The 23,436-nt window shown below is 45.2% G+C and overlaps 1 protein-coding gene across 2 annotated transcripts in view; it reads right to left on the minus strand.

The window, feature by feature from the left end:
• Nucleotides 1-5,693: 5,693 nt before the first annotated feature.
• LOC121446155 (SSX family member 2 interacting protein) overlaps nucleotides 5,694-23,436 on the minus strand; it is a 34,536-nt gene continuing 16,793 nt past the window's right edge. The window contains exons 5-14 of one of the 2 annotated variants that reach the window (XM_041648612.1): nucleotides 22,444-22,554; nucleotides 20,363-20,498; nucleotides 19,160-19,235; nucleotides 18,903-19,083; nucleotides 17,069-17,219; nucleotides 15,185-15,318; nucleotides 14,720-14,890; nucleotides 11,565-11,679; nucleotides 10,899-11,064; nucleotides 5,694-9,921 (exon numbers count right to left, since the gene is read on the minus strand). In XM_041648612.1, coding sequence (XP_041504546.1) covers nucleotides 9,744-9,921; nucleotides 10,899-11,064; nucleotides 11,565-11,679; nucleotides 14,720-14,890; nucleotides 15,185-15,318; nucleotides 17,069-17,219; nucleotides 18,903-19,083; nucleotides 19,160-19,235; nucleotides 20,363-20,498; nucleotides 22,444-22,554 — 1,419 coding nt within the window. In that variant the 3' untranslated portion in view covers nucleotides 5,694-9,743. Of the gene's footprint in view, nucleotides 9,922-10,898; nucleotides 11,065-11,564; nucleotides 11,680-14,719; nucleotides 14,894-15,184; nucleotides 15,319-17,068; nucleotides 17,220-18,902; nucleotides 19,084-19,159; nucleotides 19,236-20,362; nucleotides 20,499-22,443; nucleotides 22,555-23,436 lie in introns of both variants that reach the window. The other variant, XM_041648601.1, reaches the window with a different exon arrangement.

Genomic DNA, 23,436 nt, shown 5'->3' on the forward strand with positions numbered 1-23,436 from the left:
GTGAGCCACCATGTGGTTGCCGGGGACCTTTGGAAGAGCAGGCAATGCTCTTAACCACTGAGCCACCTCTCCAGCCCCTAGACCAGGCTTTTTGTTATCAGAACATGACAGGGCAATTTCAGCAGGCTCCATCACAATGGTTCTCAGCCTTCTGTAGCACGAGTTCTAATCCGTCTTAATGACAAAAACCCAGAGTCAGCTGTTAGGGGGTGGAAACAGACAGATCACAGAAGCAGAGCAGTCACTAGTTCTTACCTCGACAAGATCCTCCAGCTGAATGGGGTGTCTGTCTATACAAGTCCTCAGACTGAATGTCTCCTCCAGCCCTACACTCCTCTCTCTGCCCAGCCATTTCCCTTCCTGTCTCTACCTCCCTCAGGAAAGTATTAAGGGCTTGTGACTCCCAAGTACTGGGTTAAAGGTGTGAGCCATCACTGCCTGGCCCCTATGACTAACTAGTGGCTTAGCTCCACACTCCGATCCTCAGGCAAGCTTTATCTATTATTGCACAAACAAAATATCACCACAGCCTTCCTAATGCTGTGACCCTTTAGTAGTTTCTCATGTGTGATGAGCCCCCTCCCCTAACAATAAAACTGTTTTCACTGTTAATTCATAATGAAAATGCTTGCTACTGTTTTGAATTGCACTGTAAATAACTGTGTTTTCTGCTGGTCTTAAGCGACCCCTGTGAAAATGGTCCTTTGACTACCCCCTACCACGGTTGCGGCCCACAGGTTGAGACCCACTGTTCTATCAGATCCTGGGGTTGCTCCAAAGTTTTTCTGCTTAGCAAGTGTATTAAATGCTAGAAAGCAAGCACATTTTGGAAATTATTGCATTTCCTTGGGGAATTCTGTTTAAGCATCAACAGGAATAAATATTCTCTTTATGGCTCTAAAGGAAACTTAATGCCATTAAACTCATAATAACAATTAAAACACCAATTATAACATATGAGTTTAAATTTCTTATAAACCCCCTAAAGACCAATAAAAATTTAAGTGCTGTGAATAATTTTCCCAGAACAAAAGTATTATCAAAACAAAGACCTCCCTGAGCTCTCTGAGAAGAGGATCAAGTTTAAGGTAACTTGAGACAGAATAAGTTAATTTACTTCTAATCTTTGCAGGTTGGCTTTCTCATCTGAAACGCCCTTCCTGTTGCTGTAATTAAAAAGGTTGTGCTGGCTCACAGTTCAAGCTTACAGTCTACGACAGCGGTCAAGTCAAGGCAACAGGATCTTGAAGCAGCTGGCCACGATCAGATAGCAGGACAAATGCGTGCAGGCCTTCAGCTGGCCTTCCCCTCTGCAGTGCAGGAAATCAGCAGAGGACGGTGCAACCGAGGTGGCGGTCTCCCTCCCACAATGAACTGATCATAGGCTTGTCCAGTGGGCACCTAACCCAGATAGCCCGTGCATGGAGGCTGACATCCTAGACCATCAAGCTGACAATTAACACTATCAGATTCCATCCCCGTGATGTCTTCTTGGGGTCTGCAGTCGCTAGCACGTTTTTCAGTCTCCTGTGATGAGGGTGTTGAGTGGAATTCTGCTCGCCACTTCCCCTCCCGCCACTCCGATATGATAGATTCCTTACACCGGCATCGGCACAGCAGCCACGGAAGGTAGGCGTGACAGACAATGAAGCTAAACCAGAGTGCATGGTCGGCGGAACCCATCTTACTAATGTGATGCCGGGATTTGACCTGAGCTTGCCTCAGCAGACACTCTTGTTTTTCAGGGTTTTTCCATCTAAACCTGATGTGTGCCTCGAGGGTTGATTGTAGCTTGATGATAGTAAGACATGGAGCTAAGATTTCAGCTTGGACCAGGTAGTTGCAAGTCTGTGATCTTCACAATGATGCCAAATAGTCTCCATTTTCCACCAGGGAGGGGCAGCACTCAAGCTGCTCCAGAGCCTATGCTCTGGCCTCTGAGCAAGTGATCTTTCCACCTGCCACACGATGGAAACCAATGGAGATTAGAGATGGCGGCCACGCTGCTGGCCAGGTCTCTCTGTTAACATGCCAAGACTCTCTGTACTGAAGAGCAGATGGAACCTGCTCATCTTCAGCACCTTCTAGCCGCAGTGCTATTGTGGGGTATCTGACTGCACTATGACACTCAGTAAGCCTTGAGTTGGTACAGAGATGCTCCTTAGAGCCAAAGGTGTGTTTACTGCCTGTCAACCAGAGGCGCACATTCTTCACTCAACTTAAGCTGAGACATCCGGTCAGCACGAGATTGCATTTCTGTGACCATACCTAAGTGTTGCACTAACTCAACTGTTCGTGTTCCCTTGCACACTCTGAGATTGTTTCCATGCCAGGATGGCAGGCTATGTGTCGCATCACTGGAGCCCAGACACTGTTACAAAAATGTTAGCCATGGGCCGGGCGGTGGTGGCGCACGCCTTTAATCCCAGCACTTGGGAGGCAGAGGCAGGTGGATCTCTGTGAGTTCGAGACCAGCCTGGTCTACAAGAGCTAGTTCCAGGACAGGCTCCAAAACCACAGAGAAACCCTGTCTCGAAAAACCAAAAAAAAAAAAAAAAAAAAAAAAAAATGTTAGCCATGATTCTTTAATAAGGGGGCAGCAGAGGCAGCTCACTGACTAAAAGATCTTGCTGCTCTTACAGAGGACCCAAGTTCAGTTCCCAGCCACACACCAGGCAACTCACAAACCACCTGTAACTCTAGCTCCAAGGATTCCAACACCCTTTGACCTCTGTGCACACCACATGTAGTCGTCCCACCCCAACAAAATAGCAAAGGAATCTGGATAAAAAGGTAACTTCATGCATATTAGGTGGTGAAGGCCATTATAATGCTTGCACTTCACGTTGAGAGACTGCGCACTGCATTGGTGGGTTACAACTTCTAAGTGATGGCATGCTGGAGGGCCGCATAAGACTTCCTCCACGCACCGCGCCCGTGTCTGCGCTCTGTGTGCTAGCACCCAGTTACTGAGCTTCAGGCAAGGGGCTGGAGGTTAAAATACACAGACACACACAGACGTAGAGACAGCAACACGGGTCATCCTTGAATTCCCCAAGAATGCCCCCTTTATTGTGTTCAGGGGCAGATTATATAGAGATAGCCATGCCCCAGCCAAACCCACCAGAAACCACTCTCCTGCCATCAGGAACTCCTGAAGGTCTCATGCTCAGAGCAGCTGTAGGCACTCAGATCAGGGGATTACAAGAAATTCAGGATCTGGGGTCTCACTGCTCCCAACATAAGACCTGATGGGAAATGGTGCTATTAGCTGGGCGTGGGTGTGGTTTATAACGCATCATAAACTGGAGCAATAGGCACATGTCTGAGATAGCTCTGTGCAGCCTAGATCGGCTGGGTAGCTTTCCGTTTCACCTGGTGTTTCTTAGAATCACACAATACAGAAACAGAGGCAAGGTTTACATTATGCATAAATTTATCCCCTTATATTTATTTGAATTTGTACAAATTTCTGGGGTTTCCTTGGTTTTCGTAACACATGTAAGCAAATGTTAAGAGCTATTTACTGGACACAGTACAACTTGTTTCTCTCTGAGGAACTGCCAGTATCTGAGGCCGGACTCAAAGGAACCAGTTCTGGGGAAGGGGGCTGGGGCAGAACTAAATGAAACTCCAACTGGAGTTGCTTCAAGAAGGCACACAGCACACACAGGGTGACCATTCATTACAGCTGAGGCTGTGGCCCAGGCCAGTCACAAGCAGCCCCATCACTCTTAGAACTTTCCCGCAAGTGTGTGGCTCTCTGTAGCCATCAAGACAGAGCCGTAACAACAGAATGTTATGGACTGATCGGGTGTCTGCAAAGCAAAGCCACCCTCCAGAGGGATTCTTGAGTCAGTAGGAATGTCACTCCAGGATGTCACATGGAAGCCACTGTGTTTAGAATAGGAACACTTGTCTCTGGCCCTTACCACCAAGTTCAGAGTTCACCTGAGATTTACCAGTCCTCCTGGGCCTTGCAGGAGCAAAGTTTAGCTTAAAAGCATATGTGAATGGTGTCTACGCCAAGACATTTCCTCTGGACAAAAACGAGCAACGGAGCTGTAGGAGGACAAGGTCTATGCTAGGCTTTCACGTTCCAGCAAATCATTTCTCTTTTTAACTGTTTACTTTTGACAACAATATGCCAAAGCACTGTGTGGCTGGATTTCTGTTTATCTTTGAGGCATTAGCCGGGGAAATTTTGTTTGGGAAGATTAATTTCACTGACATCAAATAACAGATTTTTTTAAGCGATTGTTCCTGTGCTTAAGTAGAATAAAATTACCAAAGAGTAGGCCTTTTACCTTTCATGAAAAAAGGGGTTTCTAAAAAACTATAAAACCACAGGCTTTTAAAGCCTTTTATTATATTCCTTTTATATAAACTTCTAACTTTAATATGTGGGCAGATTAAGGGATATCTTAATTTTCTTAATATGGAGTGTTTAATATGAGCATGTTCAGTAAGTCATATCAATGAAAATCATTAGCTAAAATAAAATAGTTCAAAGACTTAAAGCAAAAGGGCTTCTCAAGATTAAAAAAAAAAAAAAGCAAGAAAATTGCTTACAAACCATTCCTGTTCCCCAAAGCACTCTGCTCCACACAGGCCGAGAAGCGCACTTCACTGAACCTCTCTCTGCACCGAGTGAACACCAGACATGCAGGGTTAATGTGAGTCCACTCTAGTGCAGAATTAAAAAAAAAAAAAATCAGGAACTGCAGCAATGTGGAAGCTAGAGACCCGGGCATCCGAAGACACCAGTGTTGTTCACCAGTGCTCTGGTTTCACTCCGGCTAGTTCTGCAACCTTAGGTTACCATCCAACACGAGCTTGTTATAAATCCTGAAAAGGTGTTAATATTCTTTCAGAGGCCTATTGAAAGAGCCAAAACAAAATGTGTTCTGTACACTGTATTTTAATAACTAAATGGGTAAAATTCCATTTAAACATTTTAAAATCTATTATGAAAAAGATTTTAAATTAAAGTGTCTCTTCCAAAGATAATGTTTGAAGCTTCCACAATCACCAGGAAATTCACTGCAGCTCTCTGCTTGTGTAATTACTGAGTAGATGAACTATCAGCATCAACTATATGGCACCCCACAGCAGGCTGCCGAGGCTCACAAAGAGCTGTTCACTCCTCCCGCTACTGCGGCCAGGCTGCTGCAGCCGGGCTGGGACCTTAGAAGATGGCTCACTCTCCCCTAGTAGGCTCTTTAGGACCTGACAATGCTGGAGCCACATGTTCTCCTTGAGTGAGATGAAGACGGGGCTGCCTGAGCCACACAGGAATGTGAGCCATTTATAGTACATCGTGAACTTTTACTGAGCGTAGTGTGATCTGCTTACCCTAAAACTCTGCAAGGACTCAAGCACAGACCTCAGAAACAATACAGGACCTGCCGTCTCAGCGAGCAGAGCTTCAGAACTCAGTAAGGCCAGTGTCACTGCCCCTTCTTCCAAGAAAGAACTCTGCCACTTGATCACCCTGATCAACAGATACACCTCCCCAACAGATATTGTCTGTTAAGTGACACACTTGATAAAGACATTCCAAGGTTTTACGGGCAAACACCGACGTGAGTCTGAACATGCCAATGGATGTCAGCATTTCCTCAACCCTTTGAAATGTGTTATTCACGAGGGTTCACAAAAATAAAACTTCAACTAGACAATTGGTTGTAGATAGTCCATTCATTTAATCAGTAGTCCATTCATTTAATCAGTAGTCCATTCCATTCTAATTTACATTCAGCCCTGGGGCAAGGGGGGGGGGTGAATCACCAAACATTCAATTCAGAAAAAAAGAAAAAAAAAAGAAGGAAATCACCTATTTCACAATCTCATCTGCATGCACATCTTTGCTTAGTTTCTGTTGGATGATAATCCATCTCTTCCCTGCGGGAATAAAGTCTTATCTGCTTTGTATATCGACATTTGTGGGGAAAAAAATAAATGTATTCTATAGTGCATCTGACGGGAAATAGTGGCAGGGCTTGTGGAAGCCAAGCACTGCTACCATTACAACACGGGCAAGCGGGGGACCTGGAGCAGACCAGACAGATGCAGGACTAACACACCAGTGGTTTATGACAACTGAGGTTTTACAGCCAGCATTCAACTCAGGGATTCTCAGGGATGGGGTGAGTAGGCCCATCTTCTGATCCTCAGGGGCCAGCATGACAAACACAGACGCGACAAACAGCAGGTCCTCCGCCCATGCTTACTGAAGGAAGAATGAACACGAGCACAGGCAAGGTGTGTTTACTGCAGTCACACAATTCCACCCAAGAGCATGCCCACACTGGTGTGTATACTTCCAAGAGCATGCCCACACACTGGTGTACACACTTCCAAGAGCATATCCACACTGGTGTACACACTTCCAAGAGCATGTCCACACTGGTGTGTACACTTCCAAGAGCATGTCCACACTGGTGTACATACTTCCAAGAGCATGCCCACACTGGTGTGTACACTTCCAAGAGCATGTCCACACTGGTGTGTACACTTCCAAGAGCATGTCCACACTGGTGTGTACACTTCCAAGAGCATGTCCACACTGGTGTGTACACTTCCAAGAGCATGTCCACACTGGTGTGTACACTTCCAAGAGCATGTCCACACTGGTGTACACACTTCCAAGAGCATGCCCACACTGGTGTGTACACTTCCAAGAGCATGTCCACACTGGTGTGTACACTTCCAAGAGCATGTCCACACTGGTGTACACACTTCCAAGAGCATGTCCACACTGGTGTGTACACTTCCAAGAGCATGTCCACACTGGTGTACACACTTCCAAGAGCATGTCCACACTGGTGTGTACACTTCCAAGAGCATGTCCACACTGGTGTGTACACTTCCAAGAGCATGTCCACACTGGTGTGTACACTTCCAAGAGCATGTCCACACTGGTGTGTACACTTCCAAGAGCATGTCCACACTGGTGTGTACACTTCCAAGAGCATGTCCACACTGGTGTGTACACTTCCAAGAGCATGTCCACACTGGTGTACACACTTCCAAGAACGCTAACAGCAGGGTAGTCACAGAAGGCTTCGTTAGTTCGCAGTGTTCCAAGCTCCCACACTTAGAAGCCACCCCTGCTGTCCTAGGGCCTTTCAGACGGATCTACCCAGGGGAAGTTAACTGGATTCCAGGCACCAGTCTCATCATGCTCCATAGAATACGTTCTCCTACAAAAACCAAGTTATTAAAAAGCCTTTCGACAACCTCACTTAGCTAGGAGAGGAGCCTCAGAATTCCTCCCAAATAACATACTGTATTCCATTACACAACGAGGCAGACAACCTGCTGTGGACAGTCCTGTAAACCTAAGTCATCTAATATTTGCTTCTCTAAGAAAATACTCCTTTATTAAATCCTAGCCACGGTCTTCTCTGTCACGATTTTTCTATTAGGCTTCTAATCATTGTAAAGTTACTTAAGAGAAGGAAACTATCTCAAGTTTTCAATTCCATTTTTAAGCTTTGAAAATTCAAAATGGGTATGTCAAGTATGTACAAACCAACTTGATGTACAAAGTTTCAGATTTCTATATTGATAAACAATAACAATAATGATAAAGCACATACAATTACCAGGAGGCTTTCTAGCCGGGAGACACTGGCACTATCAATGGGGTCAGAGGACCAGCATGGCTGTGTTGCTGGCACATTGCAAAGGTTTGCAAATCAAGAGGCAGAGCCCCGGGAGCTTTCCCATCAACCCATACTCTCCAGCACAGCACACTCAACTCTCTGGGAAGCCTGGTGATCTGGGATCATTTTAAAATAGGAGTGGGCAGCAAAACAAGAGAGCTAGGAAGATGTACGGCTTTTGGCAGATTTGTGCACACCCCTAAAGCAGAGAGATCTGGTTCTCTTCCACAGTTTCCTTCGCACCTTAAAGTCTCAGGAATTTCTTTGTGGTATGAGAGCCTCAGCTTGTGCTGGAATGCAAACACAGCAAAAAAGCAGGTGTTCCTTTCCAGAAAACCCTCCTCATGGAATACAGCACAGCTATGATGAAAAACAGGAATGCTTCTATCTGGCCAAGGCTGTCATGGAGACAGACCCCTGTGGAGATGTGGGATAGAAATAATCAGAAACTACTTCAAAACTTTGATTGCCTTTCTTCAACAGTAAGGCAATTCTATCCCAGCTGGGTTTCCTCCTCTGGACTACAGCAGTATCTCTGAAATGTCACATTTTAAAGAGTAAGGAAATGATCATGCACCAGGCTGAAGGTAGCGACTCTCACACACAAGCTAGCTCCTTGACCTGTGAGCATAGCTACCAGCAAAAGGACGCTTAGTAGGCAGCAGTGCCTCCGTAGGCCGTGCTGTCTGAGCAGCCCCACACAAAGTCACCCAGTCAATGGACAACACAGTTTTCTCATTTGGTAGCATGATGAATTTAATGCAAGAGCCACAAACAGGGCCAAGGAAAGAGAAAGGCGGACGGGACTAACCTGCATGGTTGAGCAAGGACTCATGTTGGCGTCTATGAGCAGAGACAAGCAGGGTGAGGCACTTAAAAGCTTTTGGATGAATCCATCCAGGAGAAGCCTGGCCTAGGTCTACATTTATTATTACTGTCATCACTATCAATAATAACATACTTCTCAGGAAGAAACATGCAGCAGAAACATGAGACAAAAGAGCCTAAGATTGTTCTGAAAATGAACTGACATGAGTGTCCAGAATGTCATATCTCAATTACAAAAGCCAATGTTTTACACTGTCTTATTTCTGTAGTAGTAGTATCTAGTTGAAAATTTTTTAATTACAAAATTATTGGCAATGATATAAAGCCCTGGCTGGTACAGATATTACTGTACTGGTACCCATTTGGTAAGGAAAATATCACCATCCAGCTATATTAAATATCCTTTATCATCCAAATATCTTAAACCAACCCTCTTATACTATAATTCAAAGACACTTTTATCTTTCCCCCATTACTCCATAATCAATATTCCTCTTAGAAATAATAACATTCACATATATAAAATAAAATATAATGCTTTAAAAATCTCAAAAATGTAGTGTTAGTAGTTCTAGTTGTCATGGAGTTGCTTTGAATTTTTATTGCCCAGATGGCTTAAAAATAAAATCTTAAATGTCAGGTGGCAGTTGTCCTAGCACATCTGTAAACGCAATGCCACTGAAGACACTGGCATTAAACACTATACTCTAGCATTGTGTGGAATTTTAAACCTTAAAGCCTCTTAACATAATCATGTATATCTATGTACAGAACATACATAAATTTCACTTTATGTAAAACATGAAAGAGGTAATCCCAAAATCACACTAAACATAATAAATATAGAACTTGCTTTGTTAAAAATCTACAGTATACATTCAAGTAAAGGCTAAACTTCCAATGCCAACCATATTTGGGACAAAAATTTAATGTTTTCAATAATAGGTCCCCTAAAAGTGCTATTCTCAATACCTGGAAGAGGAAATTCATTCTAGTGCTTCTGTTCCCATCCAAACACACACTCCTTTAGTCACAGAGCCGGCGGCTTCTGTCACTAACACACACCCAACGCCTTTGCATCCTTTTCAACAGCTTAGCATTGCAGCTCTTTGGGGGAAGACGGGGTCCAGACAAACCACCCAGACCATCTTCAATTAGACGACTGACTTTATCACACACCCTGTTTGACTTAAACGTAAACGCATCCGGATGCACAGTTCAGCGAGAGCACCGCCATCTGTGCATCTAAGGTAAGTCGTCTCTCTCCATGTGAGAATTTGTGTAGGCCGAGGAGCAGCCACTGTAGCAACCTTCCCGTGAGCTGGGTCTCGACACCACACTCCACTTCTGATTCGTACATTCTCGTCCAGCCTCATTTGGTTTAGTTTCTTCAGGAGTTATATTCAGCACATTGATTGAACTCCTGGAAGAAATAAGATAAATCTTAATAACTAATTATCTGCTTCTTGTTTAGAGCAGACAGATGTTCCTGACAAGTCTGACTGCTGCTTGTCTGCTAACAATACCTTTCGGGAAGCCACTTGACAAGAGAAGGCGGCACACTTAGAGCTGGCTCTATTTGAGACTTCCATCTAGTCACTAGGTACAGGCCTGAGCAGGAAGATCTTCCCAGGGCAGATCAAGACTTTCCTGTGTTCACAGGATGACCCGATCCAAATGAACACCATCCCGTCTCACCTTCCACAGCGCTTCCTGACTATAGTACTGACCACAGTCTGCTTCCCATGAAGAAAACCAGAGTACTGTTCTTGCAAAACGCTTGTGTCCTTTTCCCCCCTACTCTTAATATTTGTCCTGTAACTCTTAGATTACTGACATAGAAATACAGACTAAATTATTCTATAAAATGATATGTTTGGGTTTAAACTGCTTTAATACTTTCTCCATAGGCAGAAATCTACTTTATCACCCTGAGGAAGTGGTTTTTCTTGGTTCTTTGCCTTTCAATCAAAGAAACTTAAACTATGTACTCTGAAAAACTATAAAAATGGCAGTTTTCAATACTTAAGTGACTCCTGATATGAGTCACCCCTGTCTGTCTTCTAAGGCAGGATCTCACTAGGCAGCCCTGACTAACTTAGAATTCACTGTGTAGAACAAGCTTGCCTCAGACTTTGAGAGATTCGCCTGCCTCTGTCTCCTGAGAGCTGGCATGAAGGCTGTGCACCATCCATGGCTGGTCCACAAGTCCACACTTTAAATTGTTCTCCATTAGACTTCTATACCTAGCACAAAGCCTCACACACTGGGAACCTCTGTGCATGCAGATTCCTCTCCAAAGCCTCTACTGTCACAAATACTATACGTAACAACTTCTCCTAAGCAAGCCAACACTGACCATTTTAGAAGTATGCGACACAGCCGTTTAAAAACAAATACCTGTGTTCAGACACACAGGAGCGTGTCTGGCAAATGTCTGAAGTAGAGGGTGAAACAGGTAGAGACTTAGTCAGTTTCGATGTGCAAGCTGGCGCCCCGTTAGCCACAGTGTGTGGCTTCTTCTGCCGTGGCCGTGAGTGCACTATAAGATTGTCTGGATCAGAACCTGGTTTTTTGGAGTAAGGGAAAGAGCAGGGCACACGGTAAAACACCAGACACAATAAAGACAGACAAGCAGGATTAATCATTGCAATTTGGAGTGGGATTTGAGAAAGAACAAATTAATTGCCAACGCTGAGGCATATTCTGCAACTAGAAGAATCTAGCTTAAAAATGGTTAATAGCTAAAATCATGAATCTCAAAAATATGGTATTATTATACACTCACAAAAATGCCTTGTTATATGCAAGGTTCTCCTATGAGCTCTATTGTGACTTCAGTAAATAAAACACTAAGTTGATTTTGGGGACCCGGGTACAATTCCTTGTTGAATTGTAGCCTATTATGGGTTGAACTCCGGGGTTCAATCACCAGCACTTGAACACACAGGCGGGCAGAGATTAAAAACAGAAAAGGCTTCCCTTGGACGAAGGCTTCCCACAGACAGACAGACAGACAGCCCTGTGTGCGTGTGCACGCAGAGTCCACAGCTCGGGAGCACTTACTTCCTGAGAAGGCACTGAGCAGCTTCACATTTTCTGCGCTGTGGGGGTCAAAGGTCGTCATGTTTAAAAACTGCTGTTTTAACCAGCTGGCTCTTTCCTCTTCAAACGCCTTTCTCTAGGGTAACAAACAAACCACAGAGTTGGCAATTACTCCACGTCATTCCCATAACTTCTCCCGCTGTTTTCTCTCTGGCCACCTGAATGCTTTTTGTATCAAGTAGTTGCCTAGAAACTAAAAGACACTTGAGAAAAGAATATTTAAAAAATAAAAATTTGGGGCTGGAGAGATGGTGCCATGGTTAAGAGCACTTGTTGCTCTTAAGAGGACCTGGGTTCAATTCCCAGTGCTCACATGATGGCTCACAACCAGAGTACCATCAGTTCCAGGGATGTAAGGACAAAAGGGTCTTCTGGCCTCTGAGGACACCAGGCACACAGGGTTCACAGACACATACAACAGAGACCTACATTAGGTTAAACACCCTCATACATAAATAATAATTTTTCAACAATTTAAATAATAGAAAATCATAGCTTTTACCAACTACACCAACAACTGTTGGGTTTCACCTGAGCAGAGTATTAGCCGCATTTCTGAACACAAAGAACACATGACCATAAAACTGGTGTCAGAAAATACCCTGCTTCATAAGTCAGCCACTTGGAAGGGACTTCTGATTACATCGGGCATTTCTTTCTCCACTAGCAGTCTGTCGTGGCCACTGCTCCTGAGCCACAAGAGGGCGGACACAGGGTGCACCAATGTGGCTCCCTCTCTGGTCAGCTGATGACTCCTAACTCACATCTCTGTGTGTCCCCTGTGTCGACAAGTGGACATGTTCTCAGAGAGCTGGAGGACACTTTTGTGGCCTGAGGAAGACACCTCCTGATGGAAGAGACTTTGCAATTGTGGAGGAAATCGGTGTTAGGCCTTAAAGTAACCAGGACTCATAAATAGGAGTTTGGAACAAAGTGTCACCAGACAGCAAAGAAAACCATTGGCAGATGAGGAAAAAGCCATGACAAGAAACTAACTGCAGATAACAATGTTTCAAGAGTTCTGAAAATACTGTCACACACATCAGAGACTCATAAATGCACACAAAACAATAACAGTGCACAAAGAAAATGAAAATTACAAACTCTGAAATAACAACTCAGCGGCTGAAGTAAACAATAAAACTGATCCTGGAAACAGTTTGAAGACATAAGAGAAAATCCAGAACTTAGAACCAATGTCAGGGGAAACAAGCAGAAGAAAAACATCTAAACTGAAGACATCTGGATGAAAAAAAACTAAGACGTATCCTGGCAAAATTAGGAACTACCAAAATCCCATAAACTTCCACAAAAGGGCTTGTGGGCTAGCGCCCCACAAAATTACCTACAAAGCAACAAAGGTCATGTTGTCAACTAACCTGCCCTCAACAACAAAAACTAAAACGAATAATTCTTTCAATTAATTCTTGAGGTGAAAGCTAGAAGTTAAAATTAAACACCCAGCTGATATAATCTAATACAGTTTTAGATATTCCAGTATTCAGATTGGTTGTCACTATGTCATGTTTCATTTTAAAAGGTGATGTAAGACGGTGACATAGACTTCACAAGGAAAGCACGAAAGTGACCAACCTGAGTGGCAGGAACACAGTCTGACTCAGCAGATTACAACATCAACACTAGGGAGGGATACCGCTTTCCCAGCAGGCAAAGTCTTACTACGTATTCAGGGCCAAGACTAGCTTGGTAGCAGAAGGATTGCTTTGCACGTATGAGGCCCTGGATTCAGCCCCCATCATTTATGTGTTCAAATGTATTATTTGTTTATAGGATGAATAATATCACATAATCATATTATCAACATTATTATCTGGTTTTCAATTTTTAAGTGCCAATTTAGACAAATCACCTTATTTATAGGTCTTCTATAGTATAGGGCAGAGTATAAAGTGATAGCACTCGGACAATGAAAACAATCTCAACGTGAAGGGCGAGTAAGAGAGGTGGGAAAAGCTAAGAAGAGGATTTTTGCTTGACATGATGGCATGTGCCATCATCCCCACACTCAAGAGGCAGAGCTCTGTGAGTCCAGTTTTTATTTTATGTGTATGAATGCCTACACGTGCATCTGAGCACATGCGTGCCTGTGCCCATGGAGGCCAAAGAAGACCTCCTTCCCTGGAAATGGAGTTAGCTTTAGATCCCTTGGAAATGGAGTTACAGACACTTGTGAGTGCTGGGATCCAGCCAGGGTCTTCTGTAAAAGCAGAAAGTGCCCTCTCTCCAGGTCTGAAATGGGATTAAAACTTTGTGTTACCACACCGAGCTCCCAGTAGACATTTCTTTTAATCTGTGGTAATATCTAAGGGATACATTTGGAAATAAAGAGGACACTGTCTCACTCCATAATATTTTGTATAGTCAGCTGAGTTTTAAAACCATATTGGGTCGCTGTGTCTGTAATTTTTGAAAGGGCCCTAAGGAGGCAATGCATTGCTGACAGAGTGCAACCCGTGGACAAACCGCTAAGTGCTATCCATTCCTCTCCAAGTCTGAGAAACACTGTCTTTTGCTGTGCTTTCTGCACTATGAAACAAGGTTGCTGCTGGTATTATCTTCTGGTACCACATGTATGCACAATGGATAAGAGACAGGTACCCAAAAGAAACTGAAAATCTAACAAAAGATTATCCATATGCTCAGCCTCCCTTCAATTTCCAGTTACTCGTAATGTACAGGCCTCCAGGCCTTAGCACAACTGACTCCATGATGGAAGTGCCACTCAGGCCATGAAACAAAGACCTAATCCTTCAAAGTCCATAGTCTGGGAATCTCTCTAAACACATTAACCTTGCTTTTTCACTTCTGTGGCTCTGCTTCTGGCTAACTGTTCTTGCTAACTGAAGTATGTCAACCCAAGATTTGGTTTTTGTGCTTAAAAGCTCAGCCTGAGGAAGGGATCCCAAACATACAGTGGTCACTGGCTGGATAATAAAGACTTTCTATTGGCTTAAATCCATGGAAGTCTTCTCAGGTAGATCCCCACACCAGGGAGGTGCCCGTGTGACACCCAAATAAAATGACGACAGAGCCAAGTTGGACCCAGGAGCGTGCACCTGCACACCATGCCCAATGCAGCGGCACTGAGAGCTCACCTCCAGCCCCAAGCGGATCGCAGCTTCTGTAAAGCTTCGTCTTTCTCTCTCAAAATTCTTTTTTTGCTCTTTAAAAAGCGACCACTCTTCTTTGAGGCGTTCCTTTTCTTCCAGCAAGTAACAGTCTCGCAACAGTGAGGTGGTGTCGTCATCACAGGCGGTGGCCAGCTGCTGCTGTTCAGGGTTAAACACGGGAAGTCAGGAAGCCCACACAGCTCACACACATTCAAGGGAGGGTGAAGAAGACAGGTCAAAGCTTGGCCACGGACATAAACTATGAAGAACCAGTCAGCCATTGAAAGCCTGCTTCCCCAAGTGCTGCTTCCTTTGGCAAAGAAGGGAGCATGTGAAGAAGGGGTGCAACTTATTACTACTCCTGTGCAGAATTCAACTCTGCAGACTTTGGGCGATACAGGAGCAGGAATCTAGCAGGTTCAGGAACACCCTGAGGACACTCCCACCTACCTGCAGGAGCTGCTGCTGAGCTCGGATCATTTCTTTACACTGTTGGATCTCCAGCTCCAGCTTTTCAGTCTCTTGTTCATGGTCTTGCCGTGAGATGACGTCCTCATCGAGGCCTTCCATGTGGACCTTTGAAACTGACAGAATCCCATCTGCTGTTAGTCTGTTGTCACCTGACACAAGCTAGGGTTATCTCGGAAGAGGGCACCTCAACTGAGAAAAGCCTCCATCAGACTGCTCTGTGGGCAAGCCCATAAGGCACTGTCTCTAGGAATTTTGCTTTGTTTTGTTTTTTGTTGTTGTTTTTTGTTTGTTTGTTTGTTTTTGGAGAAAGGGTTTCTCTATAGCTCTTGCTACCCTAGAACTTGCTCTGTAGATCAGGTTGGCCTTGTAGGAGGGCCCAGCTCAGTGGGGTGGGACCACCACTGTGAAGGTGGTCTTGTGCTGTGTAAGAAAGCAGGCTATGGAAGCCATGAGCAAGCCAGTGAGCAGCACTGCTCCGTGGCCTCTGCTTTGTTTCCTTCATGATGGCCTGTGAGCTGTAAGGTTAGGTGACCTCTTTCCTCCCAAGTTGTTTCTGGTCATGGTGTTTATCAAGACTAGAAGCCCTGACTAGAGCAGCCAGAAACCAGCACAGGTTTTGTGGACACACACTGGTCTTGAACTGATATTTCAAAATAAAAGTCTCCCAAATTTTCCCTTCCTGCTCTTCCCACGGGTTTTGTAAAAGGAAGTTATTTTCTTTAGCATTTTACATTTTCCTCAGTCGTAACAAAATGAAATGTTTTAAAGCAAAAACTCCAAGTTCTGACAACTACACAGTTATACAATTTTAGGGCTAAGTAGATTTACAAATAAGCATTGCTGCCAACATTTAACTTATAAACCACATTTATTCAAGACTATCATGAGAAGATTAATAGTATGCCTCACTGTGCCTCTGGTTCTCGCTACCCGGTCTTCAGGAGCTACTGGCCCAACCACAGAAGAATGCTAACAAACCCCACAGATGGATAAACTGTTTCGATGGCGACAGAAAGATACGAACGACTGTGTGTGCTCACATTAACTCCTACAGAACTAGAGTCCAGCAGCTGCTTAATAAACAGTGATGGCGAAACGATGTTATCTGTGCACCCACGGCTCTGGGGTGACAATCCACTGTTTTCACAATCTCAATTTATTTTATGTAGACTTCATTTACTAAATAGAGATCTTAGTGTTGAAGAAATGGCGGAGGTTAAAAGTGTATTCTGCTCCTGTAGAAGTCCCATGTTCCGTTTCTAGAAGCCATGCTAGGGGCTTATAACTATGAGTAACTAGCTCCAGGGGAGCCAACACCTCTGGCCCCCACAGGTACCAACAGTCACATGATATACCCATTTACAGACACACAAACACATTAAAATGATAAAAATAAAAAATAAAAATTTAACTTTCCTGACTTAAAAGCACACAGACTTTAGTACATATAAAATGGTTCCCCTTCATGTTCTTGCATTCCAAGTTAGTTCACTACAGAGCTGCCTGGAGACACAGCATCAGGACGGGAGTGATGCTTGCTGCTCTCTAAGGCTTGCTCTGGAGCCAGGGGCAAACCAGGCAGAAGGGGACACTCAGAACAGCAGGCAGCCTGTGACCAGCAGCTCTGAGCCCCACAGTGCGGCTGTCCAGCTGTCCGTGTGACCAGACAGCAAAAGCTTATGTCACAGCCCACTGCGCATGCACGGGGGCAGTTTATGTCACAGCCCACTGCGCATGCACGGGGGCAGTTTATGTCACAGCCCACTGCGCATGCACGGGGGCAGTTTATGTCACAGCCCACTGCGCATGCACGGGGGCAGTTTATGTCACAGCCCACTGCGCATGCACGGGGGCAGTATTCACCTTGGTTATCAAGTTTCTCTACATGACTCTTCAGGATTCTCCACTGCTTCCTGATGCTGTTTGTAAGCTGCTCTCTCACGGTATCACAGGAAAGGCCCCATCCACTCTCTCTGCTCGGCTCCCCAGCATCATCTTCAATATCAGAGATGACCTACAGCCCAGGGGGAACAAAAGGAAAGAGCAGCGACTTACAATGGCTTCACACCCAGGCAGACTGAGACAGTCTCTCTACCCATTACCTAGTACCTTATAACCACACTACTAACATTGAAGACAGAAACTCCCAAATTCACATCTCTTCAACTTTGACTCTACAGAGCTGTCTGAAGGGAGCAGATGCTGTCTGTGCCATGCTCTGTTACAAACCCTGCAGAAAGGTAAACTTGGGCTCAGTGTCACACGGCTGGCAGGTGGGACTGAGATGGGTCAATTTGTTTCTGTTAGACTGTCACAACAAATGAACCTTTTGAGATTATCTACGGAGTCAAATGAGCAATCCCAATTCCCTCATCATTTTATGCTCAACATGCTTTTCTTTTAATTGTAGCAAGACATGAAATTATAGGAAAATGTGCCAATGTTGATTAAGTTACCACAGAGAAATAATACTAAATAGTCTTTATTTATTACTAACTTCCAAGAAGGCCAAAATCCTTGACTATGAAAAATACCCTCAGGAGAAAGGGGGCAAAAAAGTAAAAGAAAGAGGAGTCATTAGGCCCCTCCCTCACAGACAAGCACAGCAGGAACAGAGGGGGGGCTAGATGCTGTGACGTCAGCACTGGGGTACCGGAGATCCTGAGCAGAGCAGCTGACTAAAGCTGGCAGAAGGCCCAGAGGCAGCTCTTGCCATCATGGGCCCGTAACCCATCTCAAAGCCTCTGAGACTACAAGCCGAGCACCCTCACCAGAGGTGCCGGACCTGAGCACTTGGGAGTTAAGACATTCTGAGATTTTAGTCTCTCTCTCCTCTCCTGCCCCAACCCCTGTGTGTGTGTGTCTGTCTTTCTGTCTGTCTGTCTGTTAGGGGTGGGACGAAAGCCTAAACATGAACTCTATTCCAAATGCACCTGGTACACACAATCTGAAAGCAGCTGACAGACCCAACTCAAACTGTCATCTTCAGATTTTAACACTGTGAACTTAGGTTCCCACGGCAGGTGCTTGAGTCAATCAGGCTTTCTCAGTGCTTGCTACCATGAGAGCATCTAGTCTGGAAGAACCCTCCACAGCCACTTTCTCTGTGGTGTCACCGCACTTGGCACAGGTGGTCACCGTTTCTCTACATGCATGCCCTTCCCAAAATGTTTCTTGAGGAAGTGTCGCCATCCTCGTTCTGTCTTTTTGGGACTTAGAACACAATGAGCTTCAATAAAGGCATGGACTGAATATTTCTTTAGTTCCACAGAGACTACATAGAGTGAAGACTGTCACACACGGCATGAAGACTGTCACACGTGGCACGAGACTGTCACACACGGTATGGTGGTTGAGTGTAGATACAAATCCAACTACTGTGCCTCAGTTTGCTCACATCTAAGAGGGGTACAATTAAATAATAGTCAAATGATTATAACATTATAAGCATCGTAATTCTGAAAATCATCTCCAGGAGAAACATGAAGGAGGTAATGCTCATGAGGTACCAGATGGTGGTCCCCAGGTGATTTCCAGGATGTGTCTGAAAATGCGCAGGGCAGTTTTCAGTTGTCACAGTGACTACAGGGGCAGAGCAGTGTGTACTCCCCAACACTGTTACCACCCTCACTGAGTTACCCAGCCAGAGTCTGACTTGTGCGGGCTAGCATCCGAGGCCAGTGTTAGAGACACTTACAACAGGGCCTGTGCCATCTTCTGCTCTTTCCCTGGGTTTCTTCTTCTGGGGAGAGAGAAGGGAAATCATCTCCTTCTTCATCTGTTGGAGGACCTTCTTCAGCTCGGCGTTCTCCATCAGGATCTGCTTCTGGCGGTACTCATAGTCATTCAGCAGGGTTTTGTACATTTCATCTTCATTCCTGGGGAGAAACCCCGGATGTAAGAACACGTACTGACAGCAACCCCAGCTACCACTGTCACATCACATGGCTATACCTGGCTTCTGTTTTATCGGTCCTCCACGAGCCTCGCTTTCCATCAGCTCGACCCACATAGTTTAAAACGTCCATGGCTACAAATGTAAGCACAGAACACAATCAATCTTTGTACCGTGTGCTAAAAACTCAACTACACCTGAGACACACGAGGGACTGACCCTGACCTGGCACATAAGTCAGGACCCTTCACTTCTTCCCTGGCTGGGGAATGAAATGACCCTCGAGCTCTTAAGGACAGAGGCATGTGCTCACTAGCGGGAGCTCAGTGTCACTATTAACTGCACTATCAGGGTGACAAACCCACTCTTGACACAAAGCTTTCCTAGAACTCATCGGCCTATTTACATACTGTTAGGGGAACCTGCCCTGCAGTGGCAGAGGGCAACACTAAGCTCACTGTCTGGCACTTACAGAGAAGGCCTGGCCTGGCCTGCCTTGTTAACCACATCACTACTCTTGACAGTACTAATGTTCCATCTTCCCCAGATGCAGACAGATGGTTTGGCATAAGAAAAGTTATTCTAATTTTGAACTAAGATGAAACCTATCATTTCTAACTGGGTTTGGGATAAGAAACGGCAACCCACCCTGGACTGCTGCTGCTGACATTTACAAAGCTAACTCTAGAATCCCTCCTTTTGACATTTAGGAGCCATGTGATGCTTCTTATCTCCTGTTCTCTCCATACCCAGCGTATTAAACACATACGTGTGTGGTGGTCTCAAATGTTTGAATACTTGGTCCCCAGTTGGTGGAACTGTTTGGGAAGGGTTAGGAGGTGTGGCCTTGTAGGAAGAGGTGTGTCACTAGGGGTGGGCTTTGGTTCTTCCTGCTTCATAGTTTGTCTCAGAATGTAAGCTCTCAGCAATGCTCCAGCACCATGCCTGTCTGCCTGCGGCCGTGCTCCCTGACATGATGGGCACTACCATCTGAGATGGTAAGCCCCAATATACTCTCCTCTAAGCTGCCTTCGTTACTCTGTCTTACAGCGACAGAGAAGAGACTAAGACAACATGGAACTAGTGATGCAAACTAAAACCCAGTTTTGTTTTCTCCACAAATCAGGTCTCTCAATTTGTAGTTTATAGGAAATACCTCAATTCTAGAGCCACTTAGAACTTAGAGCATACGAAGACACTCCACCGCCACGCTTACGGCACATCCCTGCAGCTGCTCCTCCCGCTATCCGCCAGTGCCATACCTAGTCTCTTGTCCTTCTTGTTCATAACAAGCTGATGCAGCCGTTCCTTTAGCTTATTGTATTCACGCTCCTTCCTCTTCATGTCATGATTATACTGAGTAGCCCGACTGGCTATGATATTTTGTAATTTTTGTACCTGAAAGCAAAAATACTTTCTATCAAACAAGTATTGATAAACCCGCTAAAATCCATAAATTCAAAAGGCAAAGCAAGTCCTATGCCCATCTTCCCACCAAAGAGTTTTTACTTCTAACCTGATTCTTCCTTTGTTATAGCCAGAGGAAAGCACCTAAAAACACGAGGTGAACAACACACAGTGGTATAGGGCTGCCAGCAGCTGCTTTCTCTCTGAGCAGCAAGCACCGGGAGCCGAGGTCAGGGATGTTCTTCTGAGTCTGCCATCCTGTGCATGCGAGGCCAGCGCCTACTGCTGACCACACTCCCAGACTGCCTTTCACTTCAAGGCAGGGTCTCACAGAGCTGTCCACACTGGGCTTCACTCTCAGTTTTCCTGCCCACCTCCTTAGCAGCTGGGATGACAGGCCAGTGCTACCAGGCTCAGCTGGTATACTCTGTTCTTTAGAGTCGTTTCCAACCGTGACCACAGAATGTGTTAGGTTACTCCATACCAAAAATAAACCACCATCAAGCAAAATGCAATAATCAACACATTACATCAAAATTTCCTACGCAGTAACTTTGGTTAGATAATCACTGTTCTCTTTTAAACACTAATTAAACAGCATAAAAAGAAATCTATTTGTTCATGGGCTTTTTAAGAAATAGATTCCTGGGGCTGAAGAGAAGGTTCAGTAGTTAAGAGACTTGCTGCTCTTACAGAGGACCTGGGTTCAATGCTCAGCACCCACAAGTTGGCTCACAACCACCTGTAACTCCAGTTCCTGGGGATCCAATCTTTTGGCCTCCGAAGGCACCAGCCATAAATGTGGTACACAGACATGGAGGTGAACCCCCATACAAAAATAAAATAAAGTATAAATAAAACAGAAATAAACTCCCTTTTAAGTCCCTTAAAGAACAAAACATTAAAATAATATTTTTATAGTTATTATTGACAGGGCTCACAGGACAGAACAAGGAAGCCTGCCGGTTTGCTCTCAGACACATCATAAATAACACCTCTAGGACACTAATGCTGTAGCTCCACCCTCCACACAGCTGCCACCAGCTGAAATAAGAAGGCTAGGTACCTACTAAGCAAAGATTAGAACTAGGGTATTTACAGTTAGAAATGAAATTTTTAATATGAACTGTCATAGCTTTGTGCATTCTAGGTAATCTACTAAGGTTAATTCTTTGCTAGAAAAACGGTAACATTTAAGATTGTGCAAGAGGGGGAAAGGAGATAGTTTAGTGGTAGGTAGAGGCCTTGCCTAGCATGCATGGGCCCTGGTCAGGTGAGAGCCAGACAGGACTTCACTGTAGAGGGAGAAATTGCTGAAGTGAGGAGCAGGTGGAAAGGGGTGAGCCGTGCATCTGTGGCAACACTGAGGAGACAAAGGACGAACATGCTGAGTTCTCGGGGCCCTCAAGTGAGTATGGAAGGATGGCACAGGAGGGACTGCCTGCTGCCAGCGATGGCTTGAGGTACTAAGTAAGAAAACCTTCTTGGGCAGTGGTGGTGCACACCTTTAATCCCAGCACTCAGGAGGGCAGGGACAGGCAGATCTCTTTGAGTTCAAGGCCAGGCTGAACTACAGAGCTAGCTCCAGGACATCTAGACATCTAGAACTGTCACACAGAGAAACCCTGTCTCAAAAAAAAAAAAAAAAAAAAAAAAAAGAACCAAACAAACAAACAAAAAAAGCAAACCTTCTTGGAGCAGGGCAGACGACAGGCACAGGGGTGTCCACCACGCTGGTGTGACACAGACAGGCACAGGGGTGTCCACCACACTGGTGTGACAGACAGGCACAGGGGTGTCCACCACGCTGGTGTGACACAGACAGGCACAGGAGTGTCATACCAGGGTGGTGTGACACCAGATCTTTTTTAAAGCCGAGTGGCGGCCATTACGTCACAATCAGCAGTTCAGCTCAGGCACGGCCACAGAGACTCACCTCATCCTTCTCATTCTTCAGGAGCTGATGCAGATTCCTGTTTTTGCACTGTAACTGTCTGTCTCTCTCCTGAAGCCCAATCATCTCTCGCCTCGAGGTTTCCAGCTGTTCCTGGAACATGAAATGAGCCATCTGAGTGAAGCCGACAGGAGTCAGAGTCCACGAAGTGCAGTGACGGAACTCATACTAACCTGGAGCTGGAGCCCAACTCCAGTGGCACACGGAATGTTTACTTCAAGCAGTTACTATCAAGTCTGATGTACAAAATCACATGCCTTAGTTGCTCTAGTCCATTCCTCACAGGAACGGCCTCAGTCACTGCAACTTAGCGTGCATCACTGTGCAGGACGATGGCACTCGGCGAACGGCACACAGACAGAAGAGACTGTCCTCCAGGGTCACAGACCTGGATCAGCCCGATTAGCATCCAGGCCCTAAGAGGGCTCAGTCATTGGAGCATGCACAGCTCACAGCCCTAGAAACCACTAAGTTCCTTCTTCAGCCTGTAGGGTCCCCCACTAGCCAAGACACACAGTGGGGTGCTCTCCCTGTCCTTCAGGCAAACAGGATGTACAAGGAGCTAAAGCACTATTACAGAGGCAGGTCTGAAGACCGACAAGGTACATCGGGCAGCAATGGGCTGAAAGGTGCATGTGGCACGAGGATCTGTGACACTTGGTTAGAGCATCCCCAAATGTGTCCGGTGCTCACGAGCAGGGCGGCACACACTGCTACCCTGCAAATAGTATAGAGACTGTGCTCTCCTGCAGCATCCAGAGAGTCAAGGTTCTCCGGCTTTCTTATCTGTCTTAGAAGGGGTGGGAAGAAAGAGGGCCAAGGACCAGTAGATGGAAAACCCCAAGAAAGCCAATTGCCAAGGGCATACACATGCACACAAAGGCTTTGTTCTCACAAGCAGGGCTTTATATAGAATACTGGGGGAAAACATAATGTAACTCTAATGTAAGTCTTTCCTATACCATGATTTAAACA

Source organism: Microtus oregoni, unplaced genomic scaffold (assembly GCF_018167655.1).
Source record: "Microtus oregoni isolate MIOR12 unplaced genomic scaffold, Mior012 000000F_ref0000247, whole genome shotgun sequence".
Taxonomy (NCBI): Eukaryota; Metazoa; Chordata; class Mammalia; order Rodentia; family Cricetidae; genus Microtus; species Microtus oregoni.